General features: G+C 38.5%; 1 protein-coding gene across 1 annotated transcript in view; it reads left to right on the top strand.

Annotated features, from left to right (window-relative positions):
- Nucleotides 1-12,920, top strand: part of ANO3 (anoctamin 3) — a 138,331-nt gene that overhangs the window by 109,415 nt on the left and 15,996 nt on the right. The window contains exons 15-18 of the mRNA XM_040609404.1: nt 7,985-8,067; nt 9,011-9,151; nt 9,507-9,671; nt 11,002-11,038. Coding sequence (XP_040465338.1) covers nt 7,985-8,067; nt 9,011-9,151; nt 9,507-9,671; nt 11,002-11,038 — 426 coding nt within the window. The remainder of the gene's footprint in view (nt 1-7,984; nt 8,068-9,010; nt 9,152-9,506; nt 9,672-11,001; nt 11,039-12,920) is intronic.

The following is a 12,920-nucleotide window of genomic DNA, read 5'->3' as shown; positions in this document are numbered from 1 at the left end:
GTTTGGTTGGGGTTTCGGTTTTTCATTTAATTGTGCATTTTCCTCAGGTTAGCTTCTTTGTGTGTAACACTGTCAGAGCAATGGAAAGCATGCATAGATGTTGTAGCAATGTTGTAAGGGTAGACTATAATTAAATATCCTGTCAAGGTATCTCATTTTGGTCTCATTCTTATTTCTTTTGTGGTTGGAAGGTGGTACCATTACTTGAAACACATTTATATTTATATATTTTTATATATAGATTATATATATGTATTTATAAAGTATTTTATGTATATATATGTATTTATAAAGTGCCATTTAATCTGCTTTTTAACATACATTCCATTTCTCCACACTGCTTATTTCCCAAGTTAAGGTTCATTATATTGCGGGAAGGACCTATGCTTGGAACATTTTTCTAACTTATTCAGCAAAAAATAAGAGAGAACTTCTGCTTGAGTGTCAGTTAAACTCAAGTGAACCACTTTGACCCCAAACAAGCCAGCCAAAGAAAACCACTTTGGAGTTCAGTTATCAGCTCCAATTACGTTTACAATTTGAATGATAGGCCTTCAGATGACTATGAAATGCTGTGCAATCTGAATATTAGGGTTTGATTTGTTAGTACTAATAACGGCAAAACAGTGAAGTAGAAACCTGTTGTATTTTACAGTTTTCAAGAACATGCTTTCATTTTAACAGTATTACTGTTTTCATTCAATGGCATGGTCTTTCCTTCTTTTATTAATACTCATATTGGTGAACAAAGTTGGTTTGGTCATATCGCTCATTATCCCTTCACTGTAACTAAACTACACAGGGAAATTATGCTCAATACATTTTAACTGTAATTTTAATTCATGGAGCAGTGTGCAAAGTTTTCAATATCCTTGCTGAAGAAATTCTTTCTAGTTTTCTCTGATCGGTTTGTTTGTGTAATCTTCATGGGGGACCATAGAGGAGAAACATCCTTGCTTTGAAAGTTGTGTGCTGTACTTCTCAGGCTGTGATGAACTGCTTCCTGGAAATCCCTTTGTCTGTAATAATTAACTCTTTTTTTTCTAGTGCAGCATTTATGTTCATACAGTTTAGAAAAACGCCGAAGTTCTTCAGAGATACTCATTGCTTTTGGAGCTTAATATGTAAATAGTGCTATTGCAGCACAACAGCAGTGCTATAGATTAGCCAAACATGCAGAAGAGCCCAAACATTAAATTAGTTGGTCAAGTAATTGTTTAAGGAGGCTATAAACAGGTTATTAACAAAAAAAAAAGGTCTTGCTTTTTTATTCACTGATATTCATGTTACTCAGTACTAGCTCAGTGCAAATTGCTGCAGTAGGCATAGCCACAAGTGAGTAGAAATGGCATCATTATGGGATTAGGCTGCAGTTCATTTACCTAGATTAGCTCTACCTGTTTTTAACATGAAAAATGAGGTTTTGACATAGGGTGGTTACACCACCGTGTTTCTTCAGTGGAATTTGGACGCTGCATTTGTTTCTGTGCTGCTAGAGTCAAATTTCATCTGAGATCTATGACAGGTGGGTAGGGGAAAAAAAGCCAGCTCCAAAAAGGGGAAGGCTAAAATGCCTCCTTTGGTGTATGGCTTTATGAAGAGATACAGTGGCCCTTATTTGAGGAATTCACCAAGACGTGAATGCAGTTTCCCATAAAAAAGGCTCTCTGGTGTGAACCTCATGGGCATACTCGGTATGCACTGGTTGTGTCTATGCTAGAAAATGTGTAGTCCAGTTGCAAGAGATCTGTAGAGGTGCTGAGGACTTGATACCCACTCTTCTATGTTTGTGGAGGGGTTTACTCTGAACCTGCCACAATCTCTTCCCTTTGACTGAGCACCCCCCAAGAGCTGGCTATGTTAGGCTACTCCTGGAGCATATTGCGTAGCTTACGCAGAGAAGTACCCAGTGGTGTAAGCCGAAGGGCAACACATGGAGATGATCAGGAGACATTAAAATCACCCTTCTGATGTGGATTAAACTGCTAGTGTAGGTACAGCCACACTGAGGAGGCTGTCATCCTCTATCATACAGACTTCTCGATTTTAATTGAAGTAAATCTAAAAAAGGCTACAAAAATCCTTGTCGTTCTGTTATTAATAAAGATTAAAGTTCCTTTACAGCAGAAAGTATTCAGTATGAAGCAACTAGTGTACATAGGTGTACATCTGCACACCTACAGTCTGGGTGAAGCCCTGGTCCCATTCAAATCAACCTGCCCTGGGTCTATGGACTTGGCCGTGAAGATTGCATGGATATTGCATCTGGCTTTGTGTTTGCCTTAACTGCTCAGATTTGTGCTCAATATTTCTGCAACACAGAAAAAAATGTCCTATTAAATTATGATATGGCAATTTTCATATAAATATATATCCAGTGGTATATTAAGTAATTAAAAACACATTTGTGGCATGATAAAGTATTTGCAACATGTATTTCCTGAACACAATCCCACCTGCCAGAGATAGGTGTAACGTCTGCAAAACCTCTGCAATTGTCAAGAAAATAAGCATTTCCACGTCTTCTTATGGGTGCATAATACAGTCCTCAGAACTATAAATTCAAAGGATATTCTTTTGCATGTAAATAAATAAAACCTTGTACCGTTTCCTTCCCTTACAGCAGTGATTAGAAAGTACTTTATGTAGTAAACGGTGACATGATGAGCAAATTGTTAATGGCACTTCTGTGTTTCTTGTGACCTGGAATAACGTTCATATTTGCAGAGCTGTCACAAAAAGCTTACTATGCTTTTTGAAGCCTCATAAAGTAGATTGGTTTTGCTTTTACATCAGTGATCCAAAAATAGATGGAACAAATATAAAGTGAGATATAGAAAATTTATCTTTTAGAATTCAGATAGAAAGAGTAGCAAATGGTGGTCCTAGAAACATGTTGGATTTTTGCGTCTTTGGCTCTTTGGTCTAAAATTTGGCTTGCTCTCTAAGGAAGATACTTCAAATTTAATGAGCAATAAATATTAAATTTCCAAGCTCAAATGTATTTTCATTTTTGGACTGAGAAAACAATTTGTAAGTTTTTAGTGAATTCTAAAGAGGAATATAAATAGTATTCCATAATTAATGTATTTTTTCCCCTCTGTTACTAGCTAGCAAACTGACAAGTTTAAGTGCAATGGCCGAGCTTCCCAAATGTGTATTTCCAGTTCATTGTCGGTGTAACTCACCCCAGCAGAAGCAGTAACAATGTAGCAATACCTTTTCTTACAGAAATTTTGTGTAAAATAGCATAAACAGAATACTTCCCTTCACCACCCCCACCCCCCAGCATTTAAAATGGGCTCTGAACTGAGGAAGAGAAAATTTGTACTTGCTTGACAAGAAGCATAAACATCCCCTTAAAGAGAAGTATGAATTTTAGTGTAAACACCCGCTAAAGAGAAGTATGAATTTTAGTTAAATACTTTCATTGTTTATGGTTGCTACTTCTCTTCTTTAGTGTTTGAATCACTAAATGGGCAGTTTTCAATTATTTTGTCAGAATACACTCTTAAGTAGAATTTGTCTACAACAGCACCACTTGCTTTCCCAAATGCTGTATAAAAGAACACTGTGATTATTAACCAGATCAACTAATAAGCATTAAAAAAATCCCCTCAAACTTACCTTTGAGCTCTACAAAATATGCAAGAACCTGCTGAAATACTGCTATGGCCCAGAGTGCAATTAGTCTGGTGGGAAGGGACAATAAATGTGGCAGTGTGACACGGGGCAGGAACGCGCCGTACCGGCAGGGCGAGGTGGGGCAGCCCTTGGCTGCGTGCAGCCGCGCGTCTGAGAACATGCCTGACCGACCTCACCGCTGTCATAACTGAGCTCTGTCATTACAGAGTCCACAGAAATTGCAGTGTTTATGGTAAAGTGGCAGTGCTCGTTGCTTAATCTTTCGAAAGTCTTTGAACCCGTATTTCAGAAGGGTGGCTGTTTTCTGTAAACTAGAGGAACTATTGTTCCATGTACCGTGCAACTATTAATTTAACAAAAGATAGCTGCTTTTTATCACAGAGCTTCCTACGGTACACTTTGTGAGATGAAAACTGGAAAAGCCTGTCTCCTACAAAATAAAGCAGCCAAACGGGTTCTGTTAAGAAAAACATGCTGCTAGAAATGGGTCGGATCCCATCTCCAGGTTCACAGTTGCAGTAATTTAAGACAACAATCTAAATCTAAATTTCCTGAATTGATGAGCTGTCAATAGTTTTTACTTTAGAATACATAACCAGCTAGGGCTCTGAATGTTACAGTTCTTACTCCTCACTTTAGGTTTTGTGTAAACAATACCGGGTTAAGGTAAGAATAAGGAAGTCAAACTTGTTATGTGTAACTTAATACGCTGATCTAATCAATCCGTGATTTTTTTTTTTCTTTAAGTATATATATTCTAGGCTGGTATGTAGTGAAGAGCAACTCAGAAATGTTTCAGCATTGTGTGACTGTTTGAGTGGAATGCCATGATGTTCTTATCTGTTTCCACTTCAAATTGTTAAGTCATCAAGTGCAAATACTATTTCATAACTTATCCTTGAGATAAGTGTTGAGAATACAGCACATACAGGAGGTTTTTATATGGGAATGACTAGCGGTTTGTTCTTGAAAATACTGCAGTGGACAAGTGGAGGGTTTTCTGTGAAATGGATCAAGTTCTACCCTTTCTAATATCCCCTTTGGGGAAGTATATTATTTCTGTGGCATGAGGCGGGCTGGTCTGAGAGAGGAGGGAGGACAGAGTGATACGGTGGGTTTGGTTTTCTTTGGAATGTATCGTGTGCCACAGTGTGTATCAACAATCTTCCAACTCACATGTGTTGCTCTGTCTGGGTGTACATGCATCTAACAGATTGACCATGCGATCTGAAAACAAATTTGTGTCAAGATTTGGATGTTACGCAGCATTAACCAAATGACAAGTGATATACTAGGATCGGCAGTATACTTTGCACCAGCATGCTCTCATTAAGGTGCTACGAAACCTGTCTGATAGTGTTTTTTTTTTAAAGAAAGGTTATTGGAATAGAAAGGTTATTGGGATAGATATATATTATTTGAAAACAGCAAGACCTTATACAGGCTGCAGTTCTATTCAGATTTTCAAGGTACATACGCTTGCCCCCTTTTAATTTGTTAGTAGTTTCATTCATCCATCAGGAAAAGTAAAAACTGTGTACCTGAGTGAGTGAACACCTCGTGGAAGATGCTCTGTTTGTGACTCGGGCCTCGGCTCGGTGCCGTGCTGCACTATGGAGGCTCCTGGGGCAGGAGAGGAGACCGAGCTGTCAGTCAGCTATAGCCTGTGTTTAATTAAGCTGCGGTTTCCATTCTGAGGAGTGTTTTTATTGCATAAAAACATTTGCTGGAAACAAGTCCTGACTTTTACAGTCACCAACCAGCCCTGCCGGCCAGCTCCCAGCCCCCTGCCCCAGGCCCGCAGCCGCGGGGGGTGGCTGTGACCCACGAGCCGGGTTGGACCTGGTACCATTGGCCTCGGCCCGTGGGCCCGGCCTGCCCAGCCCCCCCTGCAGAGCCCCCCGCAGGCCAAGCTCCCCGGCAGGGTGTCACCTGCAGGCTGACGGTTTGGCTGTGTTGGTCAACACCCAGCTGGGCACGAGCCGGCACCATGCTTGGGTGGCCAAGGTGGCCAGCAGCCTCCTGGCTGGTAGCCAAACCAGCGTGGCCAGCAGGGCTGGGGCAGTGCCCGTCCCCATGCGCTGGGCACTGGGCGGCCGCCCCTCGAGCCCTGGGCTCAGCTCTGGGCCCCTCGTGCCAGGGGGATGCAGAGGGGCTGGAGCGTGTCCAGAGCCGGGCAGGGGGATGGGGAAGGGGCTGGGGCACAAGGCTGGGGGGGGACGGCGGGGGGAGCTGGGGGGGTCCAGCCCTGAGAGGAGGGGGCTCGGGGGGACCCGATGGCTCCCTACAGCTGCCTGGCAGGGGCTGCAGCGAGGGGCATGGCACTCACTTCTCCCAAGTAACAGGCGATAGTGTAAGAAAAAAACAGCCTCAAGTTGCGCTGGGGAGGTTTAGATGGGATTTTAGGAACAATGTCTTCACCAAAAGGGTGGTCAGGCACTGCCACAGGCTGCCCAGGGAGGGGGCTGAGTCACCATCCCTGGAGGTGTTTAAAAGACGTGTGGATGTGGCACTTGGGGACAGGATCTAGTGGTGGGCTTGGCAATGTCAGGTTAGTGGTTGGCATCAATGATTTTAAAGGTCTTTCCCAACCCAAATGATTCTATGAGTCTGTGATTTTAGTTCTTCATTCATGCAAGTACTGGCAGCGTAAGGGCAGTAAATGTAACTTAAATAAGAACGGAAAGGAACTTTTGGAAGTTTTGGCCAGAACTGCAGTCTTGCAGAGAGCACTGAATAACAGATCCCTAAATGAGTGGGTCTGTGCCAAAATGCTGGACAAAAACTGGATGTACACCATATATTATGGAATTTAAAATGCAGAATGGCAATTAGAGCTATAAAATGGGAATCAGCGTGCCCGGGGAAGAACAAGGGAGGCACCAGATAAAGTTTTCTGTAGCAAAGCAGAGACTGGTATGTGACTCTCTCTAAAGTGTAAATTATCCAGAATTCTTAAATGGCAGGATTAGGCAGAAAGAAATTCTGCCAGGCTCAAAGCAATGTTAAAACATGAATATTCTCATCTTGATGTTCAAACGGTTGGATTAGTCATCTATTGTACATCTTGGTTTTCTGCAGAAGTAATTGATAAAAGTCAAAGCTTAGCATTTTCAGAGCTGGGAGATGAGGGTGAGATATGAATCAGCCAGGAGCGCCTAGCAACTAGGGCTGGTGGGGCTTGAGCGCATGGAGAGCAACCAGAGACAGGTGGCATTAGTGGTGTGAGAGAGTAAAATAAAGGCAAGCCAGGAAGGATCCTGCCTTTCTGCAGAACTGGACCAATACTTGAATTTCAAAATTCTGATGGGTTTTTTTGGTTTGGTTTTTTTGGTTTTGGTTTTTTTGTTTTTTTCTTTTTTTTTATGGTCATTTAGACTAGAAGTTTACACCGCAGAGAAGATTTATGGATTATTTTTTCCCCATATGCTTTGTATTTATATCCTTCTAGTTTTTGATGCTATTTTCTCAATAGCCTTTTAGCACAGCAAAATTATGATGAATGCTGTTCAACTGTGGGAAAGAGTATTGCAGCGTTTTTTAAGGGCCCAGGTGGGTCTGGAAAAAGTGCTTTAGTTGGGAGGTGTAGTTAATGATTAGGCCTCACCTGCTTCATCTAGATGGATGATTTTCCTGATCATTCCATTATCAAATGCTTTGTGTACATAAGTAACATAAAAGAGATAATTTATTAGCATTCTTCATATTATAGTAAACTATTATTCATGCTATATCAGAGCCTGAAAACTCTTAACTTAGAGATGGATCTTAATTTAAAGAGTAAGCAAGTTATCCCAAATCTTAGAGGACAGACAGAATGAAATGTATTACATTATAAGATTAGTGTATGTTCAATTGAGGACACCATTTGTCCACAGTCTAGTATTACTTCTAGGCCACGACTGCCTCATTTTATTACCACAGCTTCGGTGGATATTTACACAGGCTAAAATATTTCCTTGCCCAAAGGAGCTGCATGTACTTAATAGCCCACCCTTCCTCATTCTTTTCTGCAGTAATGGCACTGGGGGGAAAAAGCCACTAATTCAATTGTTCGGTTTCACTTTCTCCAACTCGGGTATTTTAATTCAGGGGGATTTAAAATTCAGAATTTTATTCCCGATAACTGAGACGCTTCCTTAATTTCTGTTACCTTTGAGTGTTCCAATTTTAACAGTGATTATCCTGAAGTTACTTATAGTTTTCAGATTCCATGGGGAAGACAGCCAGAAAGTGGCTGGTGACAGCTGTCATGCTACATGTTGCTGATTTCCTTGAGATCTGCATGGCCTGTTCGCTTTATTTTCCATAATAAAAATGCAATTGATGATTTCCACAGCTACAGTCTTTCTAGAGTTTTGGAAGAGGCGTAGAGCTGTGTTAACCTATGACTGGGACCTCATAGACTGGGAAGACGAAGAGGTAAGACCAAATGGAAGTAAACCTCTAAATCTTGCTATCAGCATGATTAAAGTGTAAATATCACTGCATATTTTACACCAGTAATCTGAATTTGTCATTCAGATATTTGTATTTATAACACTAGTTGCCGAGTAAGGAAGTATATTTGAGACTATGCAAGGATACTTTACCTTCTGTATCTAGCATTATAATTCAAAATGTAATTCAACATTTATTAAAAGTATCCTTTGAAAAAACAAGTGGAAATACTGCCAATACAGAGGACAGGAACTATGACTGATGTCAGCACAGATACCTTTCAATGCTGTGGTTTCTTGTACTGGAAATTCCTAATCCTGCCTCAAAACAGGACCAAGACAAGCAAAGGGACAGAGACTGGATTCTGTGTCCTTCTGAGAGACATAACTTATCCTTTTACATCTACTATCAGCATCAGCAATAATAAAATGATGTTATTACTTCATAAATCACTACTGAACATAGCTGTAATTTAAGTATATTGGTGATTTAACTGCAGTCTAAGTCTATAGAGACTTTACCATTACTTGTTTTATAGCTTTCCATAGGTGGGTAGATACAAGCTCGTGGCTTTTAGTAAATGGTTTCATATCACAAAAAGCACCATAATAACTGGCATTTATTTATAGTTTTCTCATCAATTTGTGCAGATAAACTAGTTTTAAAGTCAGTATTATGACCTGTGACCATTTTAATATCCTCGCTTAGTGAGGAAGGCTGTTATGGTTTATGTTTGTTGCTGGTCTTTGCCACTATTTCTAAGGATTTTCAAAAGAGCAAATTTATTTGGATATTTGAGTTGGAGCATTATAAAAAAGAGTTTGTATCGATATAAATTTTTTACTTTATAGCACATATATGTCTGATTTTTGATACTGCAGTGAAGCAAGTTGTACAACAAATGGAATCTACTCTGTCGTTCCAGGAAGAGCTGCGCCCCCAGTTTGAAGCTAAATATTCCCAAGTGGAAAGAGTAAATCCCATCACAGGAAAACCTGAACCTTTTCAGCCTTTCCCTGATAAGCTTAGTCGACTGATGGTGTCTGTCTCAGGAATATTCTTCATGGTAATGTTTAATAGTATTGACATTATTTTAGCCTTTAATCTTACTCTGATGTAAACAGTAACGCAAGTCATGAGTGCATTCATAAAAATTAGTGGATTTACATAAAATAAGCAAAACTGATTGTGTCAGTCATACTGTTAGGTTTTGGATCTCTTTCTTTTAAAAGATGTGATATAGTTGTATTGTAAAGGAATGTTTTAATTCATCAATCTAATATTTTCATTCTGTTAAAGTCTGCTCACCAAAACAAATGGCAATCTTTAAAACACTTGTTAGTTTTATTAATTCAGTGGAAATTATTTCAGGTGTGGTTTATTTTGTTCTAATATCTCTGTTCATAAATACTTACCTGTAGATTTCACTGGTCCTTACTGCAGTGTTTGCAGTTGTCGTGTATCGTCTGGTAGCCATGGAACAGTTTGCTTCTTTCAAGTGGTATTTCATCAAGAAGTATTGGCAGTTTGCAACATCTGGCACTGGAGTCTGTATCAATTTTATGATCATCATGTCACTCAATGTTGTAAGTCTTCTGTTCTTTTAAAGGAGGGATTAATTTAAAACATTACTTACACAAGGTGACTGAGTTTACTGTATATCGGATATATACATATTCTTGCTTATCCATATAGCAGTGCCTAAGGCTAGTATTTGAGGGGTTTTTCCTCTTCTAATGCTGTGTTTGTCAATGTTTTTCTCTATTGCCTGCTTGATTTGTCACTATATATCTTTACTTACGTCACCAAGTCACAGTGGTACAGGCTACTGCCTTCTGCACCTGATTTTTTTTTGTTTACATTACCTTTTACAATACATTACAATACATCTCTAAATGGAAGTAAATAAATTTTTTGGCTGAGAATTTCCTTTCTGTTATTTTCAATTGATAAGTTTGAATTCTTCCCTTTCTTCTTTAAAATGCAGCTGTGATACCAGTGTTGCACAGTCCTAGAATTGCTATGATACATAATTTTGGTTTAAGTTTTTCCTGTCATGTAACAGCACAGGTTTAATCAGTTACTGTGGTAACATAGTGTACATTGCTATAAACTCCATTTCTTCAACTGCAATATAATTTATCATTTTTTCTACTCCCATGCAGGTGCAAAAAGGTAAAAAGGAATAATAGCGCAGCGAACAATGGCTTTTAATTCTGTTAGGAAGATTGTGCACTCGCTGCAATAAGAAAGCATTCTTCAGAACTGTCTTTTATTTATTTCTGTTATTATATGTGATAATTCTAAGTCATAAAAGTACATTCAAGTGAACAAGTACACCACAGCTACTGAAAATAACTTCCTATTAATAATAAATACTCAAGGAAAAAATTTTCAGAGTTGGTAGCTACCTTGGGCTACATGTCACTTAAAATAAAGAATGAAGATAGTCAGTCTATAGGCAGATAAGGACGTTTTCAGTAGGAGGCCAATATCCTCACCAGTACGCACATTCATGCAAAGGAAAACTGTATTGTGTAAATGCTTCTGCCAATTTTTGATCACATAGGTTTGTTCCTGAAGTTAGAGGGTAAGCGTGTAGCTATTAATTGAAGGACCATTGAAGTCTGAACATTTCTCTTCATCTATTGGGTCTTGATTTATCTTTAATGCATATTTAATGTGTATACTTACATATTTACATGGATAAAGAAGCCTGAAGTAGTTCAATGAAGTCTTTATAGGAAACTATACATCCATGCATAGCTACAACATCACCCTCCCTTCCCTGTGCAGATACCTTGGTGCTATAGGGTGACAGAACACCTATGCTTTTGATGCATGTTTTCATTCTGAATTTGACGTCACAACAGACAGCACATGCTACACTTAAACCATCTCTTATTTCTGTTTTAGGTATATGAAAAGGTTGCCTATCTCCTGACAGACTTAGGTATGTAGGTCTGCCTTCATGGTATGGTTCTTGCTAGCTGTGGCATATACCTCTGTACTTCCATAAAATAAGGGATTGAAAACTTTATCTGTGCATAGTATGATTCTGCCATTTCCCTAACCAAGTGAGAGATATCAGAAAAAGAAATGAAATTATTATTTCACTAAGGAAATAATGGAAAAGAAAGATATTTAATCTTCTGCTTTTTTGTGTGTGTTTGATAGTATATTAACATTTATAGTATATTTTAAAACTGACATTTGTAATGGAACAAAAGTCAAAACATATTCTTTCCTAGACTGCTAATAGCGATTTTTTTTCCAGTTTTCCCAAATGCTTGGTGGTTGTTGTTTGTTTACAATTTGTTAATGTGTATTTTAATAGGGAAAAAATGGTCTAAGATAAAACTACATTTTCTAAGATAAAAATATTAAGTCATAATTTTAAAGTAGCTCTGATTTTGTCACATTAAAAATTTATACTGAAGCCTTTAGTCATGATTCATAGAGGTAAAACTTTCTAGCTTATAGAAAACAAGAAAGCAAAGGCAGCATTTAAGATCTATTATGTGAATATGTTACCTTTTAGGGTTTCTTCTTGCATGTTCTATTTTAGCCCATGTCCAAATGTGCAGTTGATCTTGTAGTAGTTTAAAAGCAAGCTCGGTGCTTAAATTTAACGGCTCCCTCTTCTGGTTCAAGTACTGAATGGTTTCAGTGTTTCAGACAACAGGCAATTGAACGGGTTAGAAAGATTGAGGATGTACAGTAAACTTGTTCGAATTATTAAAATTTTTAATTTTTTTTTCAGATCACACTGATTTATATTCCTACTTTTTAAATACATTTTTACAGACCAGGAAATTAGAATGAAAAGAGTGATTTCATTTAAGTGTGCAAGCTGATTTTTCCCAAAATACATGAAAGAATTAAAAAAAAAAAAAAAAAAAGGCTTCTTGAATCAAGCATGATGGAGCTTTGGGTGTTTGAGATGTGTAGCTCACTCCATTTCCTAAGATGTTTTATGTGAAAGAGGAGGAGAACATCTTAACTTCTGGGAGCAAGTGTCCATATGTAAGGCTGTACATTTGTATCCTAATGTAGTCATCATTAGACCAAAGTAATTAAGCAGTACAAATTTTAACTGAAAAATTCAGGCTGCTTAGAATTCTAATTCATGTATGTGCTTTACAACTTTTATCAGTGTACTATATTCTGAGTTTGATACATCCATCAGAGAAATCTAAATTTTTTACAAAAAAAAAAAGAATTAATTGTTATCACCAAGTTCTAATTCAGACATAAATAATGTACTACAAACAGTAAAGAAAAACATGCAAGGCAGTGCAGACCCACGCAGAATACTTGTAGCCCTGCTACACATTTCTACATTTCTTTCAAAAAAAAACCCAAACAAATAAGGACCTCCATCCTTTCCTTGTGGAATTATAAACTGTTTAACACTTCACAAGAATCATGAAAGGAAAGCCTTGAGGATGAAGTAATGGTCTCACAGACGTATTTAGAAGGCAAGATGGTTGGGTGAGAAACTGACTGTTGCTTGTCTCTTTTCCCTCTGCTTTCCTTGGCAGCCCCCATCTATTGCTCTGCTGATGCCAGGTGCTTTTGCTTTTTGTTGTAGGCTTTTTTTTTTTTTTTTCCAAGATACCTGTAGCCTTAAAATTAAAGGTTCACACTGAATTCAGAAATTGTTCATGGAAATGGAACAGGTAGCTTCCCATAGAGTTGTGATCTATTCTGTACCCAGGGGCTTGTATCTCCTTTTCTACACAGAGCCAACATAGTTTGAGCTGGGACAATGGGTTTGTGACCTGCAAACTGAACACTTTGAAGAAAAAGACACCTTAATTGCAACCTCATGA

Source organism: Falco naumanni, chromosome 10 (assembly GCF_017639655.2).
Source record: "Falco naumanni isolate bFalNau1 chromosome 10, bFalNau1.pat, whole genome shotgun sequence".
In the NCBI taxonomy this organism is placed as follows: domain Eukaryota; kingdom Metazoa; phylum Chordata; class Aves; order Falconiformes; family Falconidae; genus Falco; species Falco naumanni.
The sequence above is the reverse complement of the archived record's forward strand: the minus strand, read 5'-3'. Positions and strand labels throughout refer to the sequence as shown.